At 41.3% G+C, this 23637-nt stretch overlaps 1 protein-coding gene across 1 annotated transcript in view; it reads left to right on the top strand.

Moving 5' to 3' along the window:
• LOC140736087 (peroxidasin homolog) overlaps positions 1 to 23637 on the top strand; it is a 232962-nt gene that overhangs the window by 103696 nt on the left and 105629 nt on the right. The window contains exon 2 of the mRNA XM_073061837.1: positions 3371 to 3442. Coding sequence (XP_072917938.1) covers positions 3371 to 3442 — 72 coding nt within the window. The remainder of the gene's footprint in view (positions 1 to 3370; positions 3443 to 23637) is intronic.

Below are 23637 nucleotides of genomic sequence, written 5' to 3'. Positions count from 1 at the left end.
CTTGTGAATCAAAACGAGCTCTTTAGATTTTCAATGACCCAACATCATGTCCTTCAACATCAGCTCCGCCATGCTTGTTCTTGAAGTGCTCTTGAAGCTTGGATGGCTTCAGATTTGAGTTGGAAAACACAACACTACAAAGAATGCACTGGGGTTTTTTGCAAGCCATCATTTCCTGTTGTGCAAGTGAAACCAAAGCACACATAGTCATCATTCCATTTCCTTCTTTTTGACGTGATGAAGGGTTAATGAAGGGTTAAAGGTAAAGAGAAAAATATGAGCTAATATGAGAAAAACTATCTGACTAAGTCAGAGATGACCGCTTTACTCAACCAGACACGCCTATAGCAAAGTATCGCAAGAAATACGCTTTCGAATATTATATTACGATATTATCTGCAGTTATGCCAAGATAAATCGTCAGGTGGAAATGCTACGGGGACGCGACGCGACTTATTAGGCTATTCTTTACTGAATTTACACACCTATTTCCGATGATTACCAGAGATATGAACTCCCATCACACGATTCAAAGTCCGCGGTGCTAACCATGATACCGCCTCAACTAACACTATCCAAAATTATCAACGATTCAACAAAAAAACCTTTTAAGAGAAAAAAAACCTTTGAAATTCAAAACTTCTTTAATGCATTGAGACAAATACGAATGAATGACTTTAGCTGCTTTTTATCAAAATGCGGCTTTTTAAAATTTTATAATTGAATAATTTACCTACTGTTTGCGGGTTTGGTTTTAATGTTGTCTGTGGTGACATGTATCTACTCTGATAATAAATTTTACTTTGAACTTTGAATTTTGAAAATGCTAAATAATAAACAACAGAAACTAAAACACTGAGCAATTTTTTGAAGCATTGCTTCCTCAACATTTTTTTTTGTTTATGATAGACCTCTTGAAGCTGAACACAAATATAATTTCAGACTACTTGTATCTTGTAGGAATATGGAGAAAGAAGAAATTAACTTTCATTGAATATAAAATGTTTAATTGTACACCTACTATATGTAGTTTGGTGCTCTGTAGTTGCCTAGAAAATTTTCAACATCCTTGAATGCCTTCCATGTGATTTTCTCCAGTCCCACTAGAAGTTCTTTGAAATACCTATCACTGGTAACCTACTTGATTTGTAGAATCAAAGAAATGCCTTTCTTAATCTTGGCATCAGTTAATCTAATTAACTGCATCTGTCACAAATATTGAAATCCTTCACAGAAATTTTGTGCCTGGTGGCAGCAGATTCCACCTTGAACCCAGTAATTCTGCTTTCGACTTCGACAAACTCAGGTCTCTGACTCGGTCATTGAGTTATCAGATGAGGCTCACTCGACATAAAGGGATCAGTATCAGTGTCATTTTCCATTCCTGACTTGTTCATCATGGCGTCTTTGTCCACCTCCTCTAGACTCCATGTCATGTTTTTCTAAGACCTTTATTGCCAGGCAGAATCTGTCCTGCCCAGGCATGTCTGAACAAGACAGAAAATGTTTCAGCTTACGTTGTGGGCAACATTTTAATTGACTTGAATTAGGAATTGAAATAACAAATATAGGTGATTTCAAAAAATGATGCATGATAGGGAAATTTCATGGTGACTTTCATGATCAGCAGCCCAAAACCCATAAGACACTATACCCAAAAGTATTCAGGATGCCCAGTGAAATTAGTGAGGTAGTGTTCATCTGTTCAAGGTCCATTCAGAAATTGAATGGCAGAGGGGAAGAAGCTGTTCCTGAATCATTGAGTGTGAACCTCTCTTCTCAAAGGAATAGTGGCAGGGAGAGCAGCAATACGATGAAACTTGACCCCATGTGGGAACTTATGGGATTGATCAATAGAAGAAAAGTATTGTGAGGGCAGGGGATTTTACTAAATGAATGATGACCAAGAGAAAGGAAGGCATAGTTGATGGGGGAGCAACCTAAGGATCCTGGGAATACTAGTAGCGGCTTATGAGGACTCACCATAATAACTTACCTCAGCCACCCTACAACCGCTGCTTGCTTTTCTGAATTTCCACCATACAGACTTCCGCAATGCCAAATTCAAACTGATATTCTAGTGGAATGAGATCATCAATAATTATACTGAATTACACTGCCGTATATCTGCAGAGGAGCTAGTGAAGGTAAGAGGTTGAGAAGCAGAAGTCTTGTGTCAGTGAGAGCACTTAGGGAACTTTATCCCATCCGATTCTTTCCATTGGCAACGTAGATGATCCTTCCCAGGACAACATGTTCCAGTTTCTCTTGCTCTGTTGCAAAAGGAAAAGTGCTCTTCCATTGCAGCCAACGCAAGACATAGGAGCAGAATTAGGCCATTCATCCCACTGAGTTTGCAATGCCATTCCATCATAGCTGGATTTATTATCCCTCTCAACCCCATTCTCCTGCCTTTTCCCCACACTCTGCCAGAGCCTCGGCAACCACTTTTTTTTACCAAAGTGGTTGTCTTGGAGGAAAGATTCTGTGAGTGGTCCCCCGTGTCCTTCTCACAGCGCAGTGTTTTTTTTTTTTTTTACGAGGCCGAGTTGCGAGCTCAACACTCAACTCGGCACGGATGGAAAGCTTGACCGGGAGCGGCTGGACTGGCTTCGAGCTCAGGAACCTTTGCTCCGGAGTCTGGCGCTGATGTCACTGCGCCACCAGCCGGCCATTAGCTTTAATGCCCTTGCAAATCAAGAAGCTAAAACCTGTGCTTTAAATATATCCAATGACATGCACAGCCATCTGTGGAGATGAATTCCACAGATTCACCACCCTCTGCGAAAGAAATTCTGATGACATCAGCTAATGACGTAATAACATCATCTGGCATGGAAGTATCATGTCAAAAGAACAGTCATGAGCTATGCCAGGAAATGATCAGAGGAATTTGCTGAGTGTCATGAAATGACCCAGAAATGAACATTATTTAGTTCCACTTCAGGAAAAGGTAATTTCCAATCATGAGTTGCTGAAATAAATAACACTGTTTGCCAGTGAATTATGAACACAAGAGATTCTTCAGATGCTGGAAATCTAGAGTAACACACACAAAATGCTAGAGAAACTCAGCAGAACAGGCAGCATCTATGGAGAGCCTACAATTCGGGCCAAGACACTTCATCTGGAATTTCAATTGTGTTTCAATTACTGGGTCTCTCTCCTCCACCCCCCTCTCTCTCACTCACTTTAAAACCAACATTTTTAAAATATTGCCTTTAAAATCTATGCCTTTAAATTTTAACAAATTATATATATATCAACTGACAAAATCTGTTGAAACTTTACTTAATAGAATATAAAAACCTGTACTTGCTGTCACCTTATAAACATTTATATGCTTATATGCTTTTATGTATCTTTGCAGGGACCTGCGATTCAATCGCATTAAGGAAATCCGTCCAGCAGCCTTTAAGAGACTGAGGAATCTGAACACATTGTGAGTCACTTCCTGGGATCACTTTATTCTCTCTGAGCAGATTTGTATTAAAGAGGTGAAACATAAGAACTTAGGTTGACAAGTAGATCATGTTGAGTGTTTCATAAACTCTGGAAAGGTTTCAGGATATATGCAGTGCGAAATCGTTGAGTGAGATGTAATGCTTCTGATTGGGGGAATAAGGGGGTTGAGGGAAGGGGAGGGGGAATGAGAGGATGCCATATGTACAAGGCATAATTAGCTTAATTAGATAAAAATGACTTTATTTTGTCCTATTTTGTTTCTTTGGATGTATACATTGCAGAACTGAGTTGCCTTTTTGCAGATTTCAATTGACTATGAGATCTTTGTATTTGATTTTTTAGTTGTAATTACCATAGCCTTTTAGTTTGAATTGTAGGCTTGAACTAATAGATTTCCAGATAGACATCAATGTTGAGGGTTTTTTCCTGTCAGGAAGATATTGTGATTAGTAAATCACTAATGAAAGGAATCTCTGGAAATCTCAAAGCATTTTCCGTTCAAATGACAGCTGTGTATCAACTCTGTAGTTGTACTTCCAATGAAATAGATAAGATTCAAGATAGTTTAATGTAACTTACTGTACACAAGTGTAAGGAGAATGAAATAATTGTAACTCCGTATCTGATGCAGCACAAAAAAGACACAAAAGATAAAGAATACAATAGTAAGAATAATAAATAACACAATAAATATAAACACATAAATTGATTGTATGTCCATAGTGCTGCTAGGCTATACATAAAGTGACTGATGAGAAATAGTTAAGTAGTGGTGCAGTTAGTAGGTGTAGGTGTTGATCAGCTTTACTGCTTGGGGAAAGTGACTGTTTTTGAGTCTGGTGGTCCTGGCGTGGATGCAATGTAGCTGATGGGAGTGGGGCAAACAGTCCATAAGCAGGCTGTATGGGATCTTTCTTGATGTTGAAGGTGAGGTTTTCCCTGGCTGGTCTGAGAGCTGTTCTGTCACTAGACTTGAAGGCAGCATCACGGGCTTTTAGTAGGGAGCACACCTCTTCGTTCAGCCAGGGCTTCTGATTGGGCCGTGAGATTATTGTTTTTGAGTAACAACGTCATCTACGGACTTACTGATGTAGCCAATGACAGATGAGGCATATTCCTGAAGGTCTTCTCCATACGTGGCAGCCTCCTTGAATGTCTGCCAGATGTTCCATTCAAAGAATACTGAAACAGAGAGATTGCCTCATTGGGCCATTAGATGGTCCTCTTACCTGGATTCTCCATTTTCAGCAGCAGTTGGTATGCTGAGATTAACATTATGGAGATGAGGGCATGGTATGGCTTTGTAAGTACTGCATCTGTTTGTATAAACGTGGTTAAACCTCAGAGGAATGGAGGTGTTGCTGAGAATAAAAAAAACAATTTCTTCCTTCATCGTGATCGTGTGTAATTTTCAGTCTGACTCTGTAACCAATGCCAGTGTATTGCTATGTATTAAGTTCATAGTTTAGTTGAAAAAATTGCAAAGTAATGGGGAAAGAGGGTTGAGATCTTGTAATTAGAAATTTAAGAAGATTGGAGAATGAGGTGTAGGGGGAGTGGTGGTGTATTTTGGAAAAGGGTAATCCTGTCTGCCTACTACCCTGGACCCCCATCAATTTGCCTATTACACCAACAGGTCAACAGAGGACACCATCTCCATGGCACTTCACTCTGCCCTGACCCACCTGGACAGCCCCAATTCTTATGTCAGAATGCTGTTCATTGACTTCAGTTCGGCATTCAATATTGTGACCCCCCCTCCCCCCCCCCCCCCCCCCCGCCAAGCTGACTGCCAAACTTCGCCAGCGTGGTATCAGCTCATCCCTCTGCAATTGGACCTTGGACTTTCTGACTAACAGACCTCAATCTGTTAAGTTAGACAACCTCTCCTCCTCCACTCTCACTCTGAACACCAGCGTGCCTCAAGGCTGTGTGCTGAGCCCTCTTCTGCACTCCCTTTTCACTTACGACTGCATTCCTGTACATGGTTCCAACTCCATAATCAAGTTCGCAGACAACACCACGGTGGCTGGCCTGATCAGAGGGGATGACGAGGTCCAGCAGCTGGCCGTGTGGTGTACAGACAAGAACCTGGCCCTTAACACCCAGAAGACCATTGTGGACTTCAGGCATTTTAGGAGACACACTCACGTCTCCATCTACATCAATGGAGCTGTAGTGGAGCGTGTATCAAGCTTTAAATTCCTTGGTGTCCACATTTCCGAGGATCTCACCTGGTCCTTGAACTCCTCCATCCTGATCAAAAAGGCACAACAGCACTTTTATTTCCTGTGGAGCATCAAGAAAGCTCACCTCTGTCCCAGGATATTGATGGACTTTTACCGCTGTACCATTGAGAGCATACTCACCATCTGCATCTCAGTGTGGTATGGCAATTGTCCCGTATTGGACCGCAAAGCACTCCAGCGGGTGGTGAAAACTGCCCAGTGGATTATCGGCAACCAATTGCCCACTATTGAGAACATCTACCATAAACGCTGCCTGGGCAGGGTGAAAAGCATTATCAAGGATGCATCTCACCCTAACCATGGACTTTTTACTCTCCTTCCATCCAGTAGGCGCTACAGGAGCCTCCACTCCCGCACCAGCAGGCACAGGATGAGCTTCTTCCCTGAGGCTGTGACCCTGCTGAACCTCACATCACAGTGCTAAGCAGTATTGCAGCCATATTGTACTGTCTCTGTACTTTTATATTTGTATGCTGTAGCACTTTTTATTCGCAGTTATTTTGTAAATAACACTATTCTTTTGCACTTCTGGTTAGATGCTAATTGCATTTCATTGGCTTTGTATCTGTACTCGGCACAATGACAATAAAGTTGAATCTAATCTGATCTAGTTACTGGATGGCCACTTCTCTGGGAATCCATGTGTAAATTTCACTGTTTCATGTCTCACATGTCCACCATACAGACAACTGCAGAGAGGCACAATTTTCAGTGATTTCCCTCGCATAACACAACTCACTATACCACGGAATGCAGCCTCTCCGGCAAGGACACTGCACTTCTCACTGTCTCAGTAAGGCAGCCAAAACCCCACCCATCCTAGACATTCACTCTTTTTCCATCAGGCAGAATTGATCTAAATGAACAGTGTGTGAGGCAAGGTTTTCACCGCCATACACTAATAAACCAATTTAGTGTTGTTTCCTCACAAAACAAATCCAACTCTTAATTGTACACATCCTTCCCTTGGCATTGTGGGAGCTATCCTGGATTATTGTGCCTTTACAAAACTTCTAAATATACCTCTTTTGAATTACCCTCACTGCAATCTGCAGCATGTAATTCCCCTTTAAACACCATACTTTTCAATCAACTTAATGAGTTACAGATTTCACGATCTTCTGAAGGAATCAGCAGACTTACAGTAACTCTCAAGCAAGCAGGCACAGCACCTTTAAGTGGGTGAAGGTACATCAGCATAGCTGGAAGCAAGGCAGGAGTGGGGGGTGGGGGTCGTTCCAAGCCAGGTTGAAACACAGAGCAATGAGACCCCCTCTGTCCAGCATCTTGTTAGTAAAGGCTGATTTATACTTGTGTGTCACATCTATGACATAGGTATCGTATACATTACGCCGTACCTACGCTGTACCCTACACCGTAGGGTGACGTGCACCTCTCTAGAAAAGTTACTTATGCATTGCAGCGATGCAGACTGCAACAACTGTGATTGGTCCACTTGGTAGCATCGCATTTCCTCCTACATATTTCCGGTTGCTTCTTCTCCGCCATGTCTGTAGGCTGTGTGTACACCAATACGAAATAGGTGAACCAAATTGTCAAATCTACCTGCTGACATGCAAAAATGTTTGAAATGCATTTCCTCGTCCATGTCTCTTATGAAGAAACTCAACACAGCGGCATAGAAACCCCACCGCCAACTAGCGTTTTGGCGCACATCAACGCATACTCGCTACGGCGTAGAGCAACGCAGAAGTGAAAATCAGGGTTACGGCATAGGCTGCAGCATAGTCCATAAGCACAAGTATAAATCAGCCTTAAATGTGCAGTCACTGGAGAACAAAATTGAAGACTTGAGGACAAGATTGATGTGTCAAAGGGAAATGAGAAATTGTTGTGTTCTGTGTTTTACTGAGGCATGGCGTACTTGGAGTATGCCAGATATGGCGACCCAAAGGCTTCTCGATACACAGAATGAACCAAAATACTGATTCAAAAAAGGCAAAAGGTGGAAGCGTGTGTTTCATCATAAAATCTCTGTGGTGCTGTGATGTGCAGTTTTGTCATACTCGTGTTCACTTGACCTTGAACACCTAACAATCAAATGCCTACTGGTCTATTTTCCATAATCCTGATTGCAGTTTCCATGCTTCAAATGGCCGACTATAACCAAGCCCTTGAGATACTGCGTGATGCTATTATCAAACATGAAATAGTCCCTGACACATTTAGTATCATAGTCAAGGATTTCAACTAAGCTTGTTTGAAGAAAACCCTGCCCAAATAACCTGTAACACCAGAGGTCCCAACACACTGGACCACTATTACACCAAGAAAAGCAATGCCTTTCGTCCATGCCCAGGCTGCACCTCGGGAAATCGAATCACTTGGCTGTCCTTCTACCTGCGTACAGGCAGAGGCTAAAGAGCAAGGCTCCAGAGATTATGTCAACAAAGAGGTGGTTACGGGAAGGAGAGGAGTGGCTACGGGATTGCTTCAATTTATGTTCATCGTCTACGGCTCTGAATGAATACATCATGGTTGTCATGGGCTTTATAAAAACAGTCGTAGATGAGTGTGTCCCCACAAATTCATTCAGAAGAACCATGAAATCCACAATCTGCTGAGGGCCCGAGCAGAGGCATTCAAGTCTGGTGACCAAGAAAGTTACAAGAGGTTCAGGTACGATCTCCAGGGAGTATTCTCATGGGCAAGGTGGCAATTCCAGACTAAACTTGAATCAGTGAAGGATGCTCGACAGTTGTGACAGGGCTTGAATGTCCTTACCTCTTACAAAGTGAAACCAAGTGACATACGTGACAACAAAATTTTGCTCCCACATGAGTTCCATGCCTTCTGTGCTCACCGTGACTGTCAAAACCTGGAGAAACCATCACAAATTCCCAGAGCCCCCGATGATCCTGTGATTTCTATCTCTGAAGCTGACATGCATTCATCCTTCAGGAAGGTAAAGCTTCTGGCACTGATGGGATACCTAGCTGAATACTAAAGACCTGTGCTTATTAACTGTCAAGTCAAGTCACTTTTTATTGTCATTTCAACCATAACTGCTGGTATAGTACACAGTAAAAACGAGACAACATTTTTCCCTGTAGAATGTAATGAGGATGGGGGGTGGGAGATGGATTTTCCTCAGCCTTCGCAGAAAGTAGAGACGCTGCTGGGCTTTCTTTGCTATGGAACTGGTGTTGAGGGACCAGGTGAGATTCTCCGTCAAGTGAACACCAAGAAATTTGGTGCTGTTTACGATCTCTACCGAGGAGCCATCGATGTTCAGCAGGGAGTGGTCGCTCCGTGCCCTCCTGAAGTCAACAACCATCTCTTTTGTTTTGTTCACATTCAGAGACAGGTTGTTGGCTCTGCACCAGTCTGTTAGCCGCTGCACCTCCTCTCTGTAAGCTGACTCGTCGTTCTTGCTGATGAGACCCACCATGGTCGTGTCATCGGCGAACTTGATGATGTGGTTCGAGCTGTGTGTTGCAGCACAGTCGTGGGTCAGCAGAATGAACAGCAGTGGACTGAGCACACAGCCGTGGGGCCCCCGTGCTCAGTGTGATGGTGTTGGAGATGCTGCCTCCGATCTGGACTGACTGAGGTCTCCCAGTCAGGAAGTCTAGCATCTAGTTGCAGAGGGAGGTGTTCAGGCCCAGTAGGCTCAGCTTTCCAATCAGTTTCTGAGGGATGATTGTGTTGAATGCTGAACTGAAGTCTATGAACAGCATTTGAATGTATGTGTCTTTTTTGTCCAGGTGGGTTAGGGCCAGGTGGAGGGTGGTGGCAATCACGTCGTCTGTTGAGCGATTGGGACGGTATGCAAACTGCAGGGGGGTCCAGTGAAGGGGGCAGCAGGGTCTTGATGTGCCTCATGACGAGCCTCTCAAAACACTTCATGATGATGGATGTGAGTGCAACGGGACGGTGGTCATTTAGGCAGAACACTGAAGACTTCTTCGGCACGGGGATGATGGTGGCGGCCTTGAAGCACGTTGGAATAGTGGCACTGCTCAGGGAGATGTTGAAGATGTCAGTGAGAACATCTGCTAGCTGGTCTGCACATCCTCTGAGCACTCTACCAGGAATGTCTGGAAAGTCCACTGATAACTTTAACCTCTCACCTCAGCAGTCTGAGGTACTTAACTACTTCAAGCAGGCTTCAATTATACCGATACCTAAGAAGAACCTGATTTCCTGCCTCAGTGACTATCATCCAGTAGCACTTATATCCATAATGATGAACTGTTTTGAGAGGCTGGTGATGAAACATATCAACTCCTGCCTTAGAAGCGACTTAGATCCACTCCATTTTGCCTACTGGCACAACAGGTCCACAGCAGATACCATTTCATTGGCTCTTTACTCAATCCTGGAACATCTGGACTGCAAAGATGCACACATCAGGATGTTTTTTTATCAACTACAACTTTGGCATTCGTTACTGTCATCTCCTCAACACTAATCAAGAAGCTTCAAGACCTTTGCATCAATGCCTCCTTGTGTAATTGGATCCTAATTTTCCTCACTAGCAGACGGCAGTCAATTCAGATTGGCAACAACATCTGCTTCACAATCTCCATCAGCACAGGTGCACCACAAGATCGAGTGATTAGCCCTCTGCTCTACTCACTTTACACCAGTGGTTCCCAACCTTTTTTTGGCCATGCCCCACCTAATCACCTCTAAAATCCTGATGCCCCCTGTGGTCATATATAATTCTTATTATTCAAAAAGTGAACTCCTATTCACCTGGAGGAAGCCTAAAAGACCATTAACTTGGTTTAATCAAGCTTCCAAAGAACATGGCATTCATGAAAGAGAAAAATAAAAGAACCAAAGGACTGTTAAAGTTCTGAGGAAGAAATTACTAAGAAATTGTAAAAAAAAGAACATTAAGTGATATTAAAATAATAAATAAATAAAACAATGCTGATTCGTTTCTACAGCATACAAAGACAGATACACCGTTTAAAAGAGATGACGCAATGTACACACCTTCACACCACCAAGAACCGAAAGCTACTGCAAAAAGCAGCATTGGCGCGACCTCGTACGAGTTTCTTACGCGTTTGGACTTGTTCATTCGTTCCTTCCTACATCAGTCAATTCATTAATTTAATTATGAAAGCCATTTGATGGTTGTAATGACGGTGATACACTATATATATACTTGACAGATAGACCTCAGTATGTGCAGTTGGGAGACTGTAGGTCTGACACGGTGGTCAGCAGCACAGGAGCGCCGCAGGGAACCGTACTCTCTCCGGTCCTGTTCACCCTGTACACATCAGACTTCCAATATAACTCGGAGTCCTGCCATGTGCAGAAGTTCGCTGATGACACGGCCATAGTGGGGTGTGTCAGGAATGGACAGGAGGAGGAGTATAGGAAACTGATACAGGACTTTGTGATATGGTGCAACTCAAACTACCTGCGTCTCAATATCACCAAGACCAAGGAGATGGTGGTGGACTTTAGGAGATCTAGGCCTCATATGGAGCCAGTGATCATTAATGGAGAATGTGTGGAGCAGGTTAAGACCTACAAGTATCTGGGAGTACAGTTAGACGAGAAGCTAGACTGGACTGCCAACACAGATGCCTTGTGCAGGAAGGCACAGAGTCGACTGTACTTCCTTAGAAGGTTGGCGTCATTCAATGTCTGTAGTGAGATGCTGAAGATGTTCTATAGGTCAGTTGTGGAGAGCGCCCTCTTCTTTGTGGTGGCGTGTTGGGGAGGAAGCATTAAGAAGAGGGACGCCTCACGTCTTAATAAGCTGGTAAGGAAGGCGGGCTCTGTCGTGGGCAAAGTACTGGAGAGTTTAACATCGGTAGCTGAGCGAAGGGCGCTGAGTAGGCTACAGTCAATTATGGAAAACTCTGAACATCCTCTACATAGCACCATCCAGAGACAGAGAAGCAGTTTCAGCGACAGGTTACTATCGATGCAATGCTCCTCAGACAGGATGAAGATACTCCCCAATGCCATTAGGCTTTACAATTCTACCACCAGGACTTAAGAACTTTTTAAAAGCTATTATTAATGCTTTTTGAGATAGTGATTTAGATGCATATCATATTTTTTACTGAGTTAAGTACTGTATGTAATTAGTTTTGCTACAACAAGTGTATGGGACATTGGAAAAAAGTTGAATTTCCCCATGGGGATGAATAAATATCTATCTATCTATCTATATACAGTACATATGCAATTACACATGTACATACACACAAGTATTTTTATGTATGCATACTGTATATACACATGTATTAACTCGCACACACACATACTCACACAGACTTACTAGAAAAAATTCACTGTTAATAACTCATTCTCGAATTGCCCCCCTTAAAAATCAAATTACCCCCCTGTGGGGCATACGCCCCACGTTGGGAACCACTGCTTTACACTTATGGCTGTGTGGCTAAACACAGCTCCAATGCCATATTTAAGTTTGCTGGCGACACCACATTCGTAGGCTAAGTCAAAGATGGTGATGAATCAGTTCCTAGCAATTGAGAAATGAGTATGCTTGGCTATGGCTTTACCTCAGGTTTTACCAATTTCAGCTGAGAAAAGATAAAAATAATAATAATTACAATATTATTTCTATTTTTCTTTTTGCATCTGTACATTTTGTTGTGTTTTGCACACTGGTTGTCCACCCTGATGGTGTGATCTTTCATTGATACTATTATGATTATTAGATTTACTGAGTGTACCCAACTGAAAATGAATCTTAGGATAGTATATACGGTAGTGATATATATGCACAGTTGTGCTAGAAAGTTTGTGAAGCCTGTTGAATTTTCTCTCCTTCTGCATAAATATGACCTAAAATGTGATCAGAATTTTACGTAATATTACATGTAATATTGGATCATTTTTCTCAATAAATAAAGGAACAGGTTTAATTTTTTTGTTGTTAATTTAATTGGGTTTTCTTTATCTAGTTTTAGGACTGATCTAGTTTTAGGAAGATCTGATCACATTTTAGGTCATATTTATACAGAAATAGAGAAAACTCTGCAGGGTTCACAAACTTCCTAGCACCACTGTACTTTGATAATAAATTCACTTTGAACTTTGAGATGATTGTTTACAAAGATAACCACAAGAGGTCAGTCACTCACATCTGGACAGTGGAAAAGTGACAGTGGAGGAGGTCTATATGCTCAACATTATGAAAGGCTGCAGGGAGGTTGAGAGTGAAGGGAGGGCACTGCAGGGGACTGCCATCACCTGTATCATTGATGAGGACAAATGAACTCTACACTGCTCCGCTTTCTGTAGACTTCAGTTCTTTTGATATTATTAAAACCCATCCAATTTGAATAGCTTCTGCATGCCCGTATGTTTGGTTTCATTTACATAAGAAGACGTTTTCACTTTGATTTTCATGTTAATTCAGAAGTATAAGTTCATACTTCTTACATGACTGTGACCACTACATTAAAAATGAAATGCCACAATCACTCTGGCATTTCACATTAAAAATGGAAATAGTGCTGCTGCAAAATGTTACAAAGTACTGCAGTGTATCTTTAAAGATATAAAACTGGTTTTCTTCTGTAACACACCATGCTGTTCTGTTTTTTAGCTAAGTGTTGAAGAAAAATAGAAATGAATAAATCTTGTTTATAGAAAAATAACAGGAAATAGAGAACTTTGTTTATGAATCATAAGTATGCCAGGTTCAGGGCTCTAGCATTCTATTCCAAGGCAGAAAAGGGCTTTTGTTTGTTATTGGCCAAGTTGCTAGCTGGCAAATGCTGTGGTCTATAAAACTTATGCTAACTTGAATAATATTCTTTTAAATAATATTGTGCCTTGATATAGAAATGTCTTTTCACTTACATTCAATTATAACTTTCAAAAGGGAGCTGACTATGCATCTGAAAGGAAAAACATTTGCAGACCCTGGGGATGAAGCTGGAGTGAGACTGACTACGTAGAACCAGTGTAGACTCAATGGACGTTTTCTGAGCTGGAACCATTCAGTCACTCTTAGATTCTGTAATTGGTGGGTGTTCGTACAGTCCCTCCAAAACCGGTCAATATCCTTTATTTTAGCATCCATAGAAACTCCAAAGTGGTAGTGAGTTCCTGTTTTTGAAATAAAAAGCAATCCTGGCATATCTTGTCTTAATCAGTGAATTGATATCTTTTCATTAATCAAAATTTGCTATTCTGTAATGTTCTCTCAAGTAGACCATTGCATAATCAATGCATTAATTTTGTTTTGGATTAAGCATATAATAGCCACTATAAGTGGGAAATCCAAGCTGTCATGCAAATTTAGGAAATCTGACAGCTTTTCTTTTTGTTTGCAGACCTCTGACCTTTTCTCCGTAGAGAATAAACGGTAATAGATAAATTGATGAACATGTTAGAGAAACACAAGTTCTTCCTCTGTCCATCAAATTTTCCTTCTAAAACGTTCCATATGAGCTCCGTGGAACTGACACACCACTCATCCTGCTGATTCTCATGGTCCTGTCCACTCTTTCGAATATCTGTCACCAATCCTACTTTCTTTGGTTATCACTTGATAACAGAGCCAACATCATATTGTGTTTTTCTTCTTGCCTCTTTCCTCTCTTCATCATCACTTTTCCACTTAACTGTGTACTGATATCCATCCAGTATAGTGACTGTGGGGGTGGGGGGGGGGCTGCAGGTTTGGCCGGAGAACCTTGTCTGTTTTCCCCTGGTCTTTTCCTTTTTTGTTCATCTACACCTTCAGAATGATGTAGATATCCTCTTGAGACTTTTGATTTTCCATAGCTTCTGTCTGTCCTGCTGATTTTGTTTTTTTAGTGTATGTATTTGCAAGTCTATCCATGGTCAAGATTGAAATGTTAACCATTGCAGAATGGGAGACTTTGTCTTGGGCACTGAATGTGTTATGGTAGGCACCTGACTGCACCAGAAAGCTTTCTCAAGAAAGCTTTAGTGAGCATTGGTACAACACTTCTTCCCCCACCACCTCTGTTAATTTTAATTGTTATTAATAAGAAATACCACATTAAAGAAGCCTAATGCTGTTGGCTTATACCAAGACTAATCAAACTGATCTGGATATGAACTCCATATTTGAGGCAAAAGGCCCAAGCTGCCTAGTTGCCATATATATTCCTTTCAATTTTTAAAAAATTTAATGCTTCTATTCTGAATATACAGTAACAAGGCTGTTGCTGACTGAATAATGAACTAATAATGAAGAGTCCTCTAAAAGGCAAATGTTATGACTTAACTTCATCTTATTGGGATATTATTTCACAATGCATTCTGCAAAATTAGTTCATTTTCTTTTGGGATTATGCCTGTCAAGTGCCATCTGCAGGAATTGTTTTTGTTCTTTTGTTTCCATACATTTTATAACAATCTTAAATCCCTTTCAGTGTTTTCGTATTACTTTATTGTTGATCGCAAAAGGACCATAAAAAGGAAATGTAATTACAGGGAGTTTTTTTCTGCCTACCAATGGACTGTTCTATTTTCTAAAATAGCATATATCATCTTTTAGAAAATATCCAACATATTTTTAGTTTTGCTTCCAATGGAAACCAATAGCTAATGCTCTCTGTCCTCATGACCGACTTCACGATGCATATTGATAATGGCCACTTGGATCCTAAAGCAGGTTCACTCACTTTAATGGGAGCTGACATGTCAGGCTGGCCTTGGAGCATCACAGTCAGAAACCAAGAAGAAATCATTCTGTGTGCTTCAGTGAGTTGTCACTGAATGGCTTCCTGCATTCATCAGCAGGAGAAATGTTCGATCTGATATGACGGGGACTTGCACACAGCCAATCAGGGATTTAATCTGTGGCACCTGTTGATGCATAGCAGAGTAGATTAACTTTATAAATATACTGTGTGGGAGTAAAGAACTGTCTTCTCCCTTCAAGAAATGTTCCCATTTGGTCTTTTCTTTTTCTAGAATAAAAGGTATTATACAACAGGAAATAATAATGGAAATGAAAGTAGTTTTTATGCATTTTTGTTTTATTGTAAGTGCCTCAAACAGAATGTGTTGAATAAAAACACAAAATGCTGGCAGAACTCAGCAGGCCAGACAGCATCTATGGGAGGAGGTAGTGACGACGTTTCGGGCCGAAACCCTTCATCAAGAGTGAAGTAACATGGGATGGTCGAGGGGGGATAAGAAGTGGGGGGAGGGATAAAGTAGAGAGCTAGGAAGTGATCGGCTGGAGGGAAATGGGCTAGGGGGAAGGTGGAGAATTATGGGAAATAAAAGAGAAAGAAAGGTAGGGCTGGGGGGAGATTATAGTGAGGGGGGAAAAAGAGAGAGAAAGAGAACCAGACTAAAATTATAGATAGGGATGGGGTGAGGGGGGGCCAGGGGTATCAACTGAGGTCTGTGAGTTGGATGTTCATGCCGGCAGGAGATAAGGTATTGCTCCATCGACCTGCGTGTGGCCTCATCTTGACGGTAGAGGAGGCCATGGACAGACATGTCGGAGTGGGAGTGTGGAATTGTAAGTGTGTGACCACAGGGAGATCCCGCCACTGCTGGAGGACTGAGCGCTGGTGTTCGGCGAAACAGTCTCCCAGTCTGCGGCGGGTCTCCCCAATGTATAAATGGCCACATCGGGAGCACCGGATACAGTATATCACCCCAGTTGACTCACAGGTGAAGTGGTGCCTCACCTGAAAGGACTGTCTGGGGCCTGGGATGGTGGTGAGGGAAGAAGTGTGGGGGCTTGAGACCATTTCACCGAACACCGGCGCCAAACACAACTACAGCTGTGAAGATCCCTGCTGCATCTGATGACCTTGTGATCTCTGCATCGGAGGCCGATGTTAGCAAGTGAACCCTTGCAAGGCAGAAGGTCCAGATGGAGTACCTGGTAAGGCTCTGAAAACCTGTGCCAACCAACTAGCGGGAGTATTCAAGGACATTTACAACTTCTCACTGCTACTGGCGGAAGTTGCCACTTGATTCAAAAAGCAACAGTTATACCAGTGCCTAAGGAGACTAATGTGGGCTGCCTTAATGACTATCGCCCGGTAGCACTCACATCGACAGTGATGAAATGCTTTGAGAGGTTGATCATGACTAGACTGAACTCCTGCCTCAGCAAGGACCAGGACCCATTGCAATTTGCCTGTCGCCACAATAGGTCAATGGCAGACGCAACCTGGCTCTTCACGCAGCTTTAGACCCACCTGGATAACACAAACACCTATATCAGGATGCTGTTCATCGACTATAGCTCAGCATTTAATACCATCATTCCCACAATCCTGATTGAAAAGTTGCTGAACATGGGCCTCTGTACCTCCCTCTGCAATTGGATCCTCGATTTCCTAACCGGAAGACCACAGTCTGTGCGGATTGGTGATAACATACCCTCCTTGCTGATGATCAACACTGGCACACCTCAGGGGTGTGTGCTTAGCCCACTGCTCTACTCTCTATATACACTTGACTGTGTAGCTAGGCATAGCTCAAATACCATCTATAAATTTGCTGACGATACAACCATTGTTGGTAGATTCTCAGGTGGTGCCCTTTTCTCACTGTTACCATCAGGTAGGAGATACAGAAGCCTGAAGGCACACACTCAGTGATTCAGCAACAGCTTCTTCCCCTCTGCCATCCGATTCCTAAATGGACTTTGAATCTTTGGACACTACCTCACTTTTTTTTTTAAATATACAGTATTTCTGTTTTGCATGTTTTTTCTTTTCAACTATACTGTATTCAAGTATACTGTAATTGATTCACTTATTTATTATGATTATTTTTTATTTTATTTATTATTATATTTTCTCTCTGCTACATTATGTATTGCATTGAACTGCTGCTGCTAAGTTAACAGATTTCATGTCACATGCTGGGGATAATAAATCTGACTCTGATTTCCAGATTCAATCAAGAATTTAATTGAAAAGTTGGAACTGTCTTATAAGGTGAATGTTATGAATCATGATTCTTTGTGAACCTGTGACATTCATGGCCAAGAGAGCTCTGCATGGGCTTCAGCTCCTGGTCTGACTGGAAAAGGAACTGAGGAAAAGTTGGGCATGATATGAGTTAAATTGATTGGTCTCAGGTTGGAAGTTTCTAGATTTGGGTTTCATACCAGATACTTGAAGAAAATTTAATGTGTAGTTCTGAGTAGATGCTGTAATATTAGTGGTGTAACTATTGTGCGACTGTTAAGCAAAGGTCTTTGGCAGACTGGGAGTATTGCAGAAAAGTATGGCGAAACAAATCTATCGAAGCACAAGGATATCAATTTATCTCTTTGCAACCCAGCTAAAATCCACAAATATGATTAAGCATTCTGCAGCTTAGTTATTTATTTAACTCCTTTATACAGGTGTCTCCCCCCCCCCCCTTTACAAAGGTAGAGCGTTCCTATGAAACCTTTCTTAAGCCGAAATGGCATAAAGTGAAGAACCATTAATTTACATGGGAAAATTTTTTGTAAAAGTGAAAATCCTCTTTGTAATGTGAAAACAGGTTACTAATGGAGGTCTTTTGTAAAAGCGAAGCAGTGTAAAGCGAACATTCGTAAAGCGGGGGACACCTGTATTAATAAAAGTAAGTCAGATCTGAAATATTTCACATGCTGCTCTAAACTAGTTTCATTATGAACTAGCAAACACGAGGAAATCTGCAGATGCTGGAAATTCAAACAACACACACAAAATGCTGGTAGTCCTGACGAAGGGTCTCGGCCTGAAACGTCGACAACGCTTCTCCCTATAGATGCTGCCTGGCCTGCTGTGTTCCACCAGCATTTTGTGTGTGTTGTTGTTCATTATGAACTATCCATTATTGTGAAAGATTGCGGTAGGTGGAAAAGGAGACGGGGGGTGAAGGGGAAAGGAGGAAGAAGGGTTAAGGAAAGGTAATTGTCTAGAATTTAAATCAGAAGTAATGTTCCTTTATGGTATACTTCAGGGAGTAGATTAAGCAAAGTGTGTTCTTTGTATTCTGGTGGAAAGATGGCAGTTACAGATTTCCCATGAATTAACTGGCAAGCAAGAGCAAATTCTACATGATTATTTGCCAAGTCAAAGTGTGATTTGTAAAAGTGCTGCTATATCAGGAGAGGGGGAATGTAATAGCCAAATTCCTTCCTTTGTGTTAACTCTTCAGCAAAAGATTTACTTTGACCATTCCTGAAAACATCTGTCAAATGTTCAAAGTAGATCTACCTTTTGTGTTAATCCAGTATCTGACAAAACCACACAAATATGGCTAACCTGTTGCAGCTGTTGTTCAGTACAGACAATATACTGTAGAGGGATGGGTTGTTTTGCTAGAAGCTATGTATAGCTTTTAAGATGTTGTTATGTTGTTTGTTGCTAAAAGCAGTTGGATTACCACCACTAGGTTCTCTATACTAAAATATCTCAGTTCACTGGTAATGGTTTTCAGATGCTTAATAAACAGTGCACAATGCTTGCTATTTAAAACAACCTTCAAGGACAGATTTCTGACAGTTTTCAAATCTGAAGAAGTTCAGTTGTGCAGAGAAAATCTTCAAATCTGCATGTCAATGTATTTATCAAATTTTGTGTAACTAGGGTTGTGGATAACTAAATAGTTGGGGAGTGGGTTGAACAGAATGGAGAAGTGTGGATAAAGTAAAAGAGAAAAGTGTGGATAAAGTAAAAGAGAAAAGTGTGGATAAAGTAAAAGCAAAAGTTAAAAAAGAGAAAATTAAGGTTGGAGTGCAGAAAGTCGAGTGCATAAGAAACAAAGATTTCTAGATTTTAAAAGCACAGTGAGTGTAAGAGCACTTTATCTGAATGCCCAGAGTATTCATAACAAGGTCAGTGAACTTGAGGCACCATTCGGTACAAAGGGGCATGATTTAGTGGCCATTAAAGAGACGTGGAGAGAATTGGGAATTAAATATCCAAGGATATCAGGTAATAGGCAGGAAGGTAAGGGAGGTGGGGTACTGCTCTTAGTTAAGAATGAGATCAGGGTGATAGGGAGAGATGACAGAAGATTTAAGGAGCAGAATGTTGAATCTATCTGGGTAGAGATTAGGAATAGTACGGGGAAAGGGTCACTGCTGGGAGTTGCCTTTAGGCCACCAAATAATAACATTACAGTGGCACAGGAAGTAAACCGAGAAATATCTGAGACATGTAAGAATGGAACAGCAGTTATCATGGGGGACTTTGACTTGCACATAGAATGGGTGAATCAAGTTGGTTGAGGCAGTCTTGAGGAGGACTTCATGGAATGCATCGTGATGGCTTTCTTGAACAGCATGTTACTGAACCTAGAAGGGGATATGCTATCTTAAGTCTGGTCCTGTGCAATGAGACAGGTAAAATTAGCAATCTAGTAGTTAGGGATCCTCTTTGAAAGAGTGATCACAGCATCACTGAGTTTCTCATACAATTGGAGGATGCAGTAGTTTGACCTAAATGCCTAAACAAGGGAGACTATAACAGGATGAGGGAGGAGTTGGATAGAGTAGACTGGGAACACAGGCTATAGGGGGGGTGGTTGAGTAACAGTGGAAGACTTTCAAAGAGATTTTTCATGGTGCTCAACAAAAGTAGATGCCAGTTAAAAGCAGGGTCAGTAAGGGTGTGGAGAGCCAGCCATGGATAAATCAGGAAATAAAGGAAGGCTACAAACTAAAAGTTCATGTGTACAAAGTCACCAAGAGTAGTGCGAAACTGGAAGATTGGAACAACTTTAAGAAGCAACAAAGAACCACTAGCGAGCGATAAAGTAAAGAAGACTATGAAAATAAACTAGCACAAAATATAAAAAAGGATAGTAAAAGTTTTTATAATTATATAAAGCAGAAAAGGGTGGCCAAAGTGAATGTCGGTCCCTTGGAGAACGAGAAGGGGGAATTGATATTGGGTAATGAGAAAATGGCCAAGGCTTTGTATGACAATTTTATGTTGGTTTTCACGGTGGAGGACACATGTGCCAAAGAGAGATGATATGGATGTGATGGGAGGTGAGGACCTCGATACAATAGCTATCACTAAAGAGGTAATACTAAGCAAATACTTGCGCCTAAACGTTGACAGGTCTCCTGGTCCTGATGGAATGCATCTCAGGGCACAGAAAAAATGGCAGAGGTTATAGTTGAGGCTTTGGTGATAATTTACCACAATTCCCTGGACTCTGGGCAGGTTGGAAGGTGAGTGTCACACCACTGCTCAAAAAAGGATGTAGGCAAAAGGCAGGTAACTATAAGCTGTCATTAAAGAAGAAATAGTGAGGCATCTGGAAAGAAATTGATCCATCAGGCAGACACAGTATGAATTCAGCAAAGCCAGGTCCTGTTTGACAAACTTACTGCAGTTCTTTAAGGATATAATGAGTGCAGTGGATAGAGGGCAACAGATGGACATTATTTATTTGGATTTCTAGAAGGCGTTCTATTGCTTATGTGCTTAAAAGCATTAACTCTTTTATCCTATCAGGAGACTAGTAATTTTTCTCCTACATAATATCAAGAAAATACCTGTAAAATTATAACTAAGGTTCAAATATTCAAAACAGATAAGATATTAAAATGTACATTTTATGGCCACTTTATTAGATAGACCTGTACACTTGCTTATTAATGCAAATACCTAATCAGCCAATCATGAGGTAGCAACTCAATGCATAAAAGCATGCAGACACACTCAAGCTGTTCAGTCATTATTCAGACCAAACATCAAAATGGGGAAAAAACGTGATCTCAGTGACCATGGAATGATTGTTGGTACCAAATAGGATGGTTGAGCATCTCAGAAAGTGCTGATTTTCTGGGATTTTCATGCACAGTAATCTCTAGTTAACAGAGAATGGTGCAAAAAAACAAAAAAAAGTACATCCACTGAGTGGCAGGTCTGTAGGTGAAAGGCTCTTGTTAATGGGAGAGGTCAAAAGAGAATGGCTAGACTATTTCAAGCCAAAAGGAAGGCAACAGTAATGCAAATAACCGTACATTTCAACAGTGGTGTGCGGAAGAGCAGTTCTGAATACACAACAAACAGAACATTGAAGTTGCTGGGCTACAGCAGCAGAAGACCACAAACATACACTCAGTGGCCACTTCATTAGGTACAGGACTTACCTAAAAACTAGACAATGAGTGTTTGAAGAGGTAAGAAATAAGATGAGTAGGTATCTGGCTCTTTGAGCCTGGTCTGCCATTCATTAAGATCATGGTATAGCTTCTATTTCAGCATCATTTTACAGGATTAACCTTATCTTTTGATCTATAGCTGGAATAAACATAATGATTGAGGATCCTTGGCCTTCTGGTGCACAGAACTCCAAAGGTTCATTACCCTCTTTCTTTTTATCTTAATTATAAATAGATTCTTCCTCTGATGTTGTGCCCCTGGTGCTGGACCCCTCCCCCCCCCCTCACAATCAAAGGAAACATCCTCCAGCATCTAATCTTTTCAATCCAATTTTGTATTTTTACAAAAGGATCTGCAGTCATTCCTTTAAACTCAACACCAGACAAAATGCTAGAGGAACTCAGCAGGTCAGGCAGCATATACGGGGAGGAGTAAACAATGAATCTTTTGGGTTTAGAGCCTTCATCAGGACTGGAAAGGAAGGGATGGGGAAAGAAGTCAGATTGAGATGGTGGAGGGAGGTGGAGGGGTACAAGCTGGCAAGTGATATGTGAAAGCAGCACAGGGAGAAGATGGGCGGGTGGGGGAAAGTGGAATGAAGTGAGAAAGAAGCTGGGAGGTGAAAGGTGGAAAAGGAAAGTTGCTGAAGAAAAAGGAATCTGATTAGAGAGAAGGAGGTGCACCAGGTGAAGAGAAGGAAAGGGGTAAGAGGAGAAGCAGAATGGAGAATTGAAAAAGAGAGAAGGGTGGGGGGGAAGAAATTATTGGAAGTTAGAAAAATCGATGTTATTACTGTCAGGCTTGAGATCCAAGAGCACCTAGGAGGGAAGGTCTGTGACATGTAGGTGGTCCTAAAGATGTGGCCATTAGTAATTTAACAATAGGGTAACTTTCTTGCCTTTCAACCCTTCCTGTTCAGTGCCCATTTGAAGGGCACTCTAGGATATTGTTCATCAGCAATTATATCATTCTGTGCAACGCTGACAAATTAATCAATGGAATGCAGTGAAATTGATGTCCAAGTGATGTCCAACAACAAACACAACTTCAGTATGCTTGTAATTTTGGATACAGACAGACATATATCCAATCCCCCTGTGTGTTTACAGAGTTCACTCTACATGTTGTAAGCTTCTTTCAAAGTTTGAAGAGCATTTACCATTTAAAAAGTAAAGGCTTCCTTTTTACCTAACACCTTTGGTTACATAGCATCCTTGTTCTTCTTGACCTACGGTACCTAAATTTAAATGTCTTCTCGTTTGACAAAGAAGGTTCTTTTCATTATTTTAAAGATCTCAGAAATGTCAGTTCATTTGCCAGTTTGATAACCACGGGCTTTTTTGCTTGTCAATCAGAGCTTGCAGCATCTCGATAACACTCATTTTCAAGCTGCTTTTTCTCTTTTCCCTTCAAAAATATTTTGTTCTTCTACTCTCCAAGTTAATCCTATTTAGACTTGCCCTATCCTTCAGAAGCATCTTTTGTCGTCTGTTTCATCTACCTTCAACATGTCATTTTCTCCATTCAGACTTTTTGTCCCTCTGTCTTCCAAGTGATGCCTCAGCGAACATCAACATGTGTAGTATCGATTATTCTTTTTTAAATACCGTAGATTCCGGACTACAGAGCGCACCTGATTAAAAGCCGCTGGCTCTAATTTTAGAAAGAAAATCAATTTTTTACTTGTACAGGCCGCACCGGATTTTCGGCCGCACCGGATTTTCGGCCGCAGGTGTCCCACGTTGTAATATGAGATATTTACACAGAAAGATATTACACGTGAGGATTTTTTAACTTTTAATTCAATCCATATGGTAACATAAACAAATACATATTGCAAA

The sequence above is a fragment of the Hemitrygon akajei genome, chromosome 11, assembly GCF_048418815.1.
Source record: "Hemitrygon akajei chromosome 11, sHemAka1.3, whole genome shotgun sequence".
NCBI lineage: Eukaryota > Metazoa > Chordata > Chondrichthyes > Myliobatiformes > Dasyatidae > Hemitrygon > Hemitrygon akajei.
This window is presented reverse-complemented; position numbering and strand designations above follow the sequence as displayed.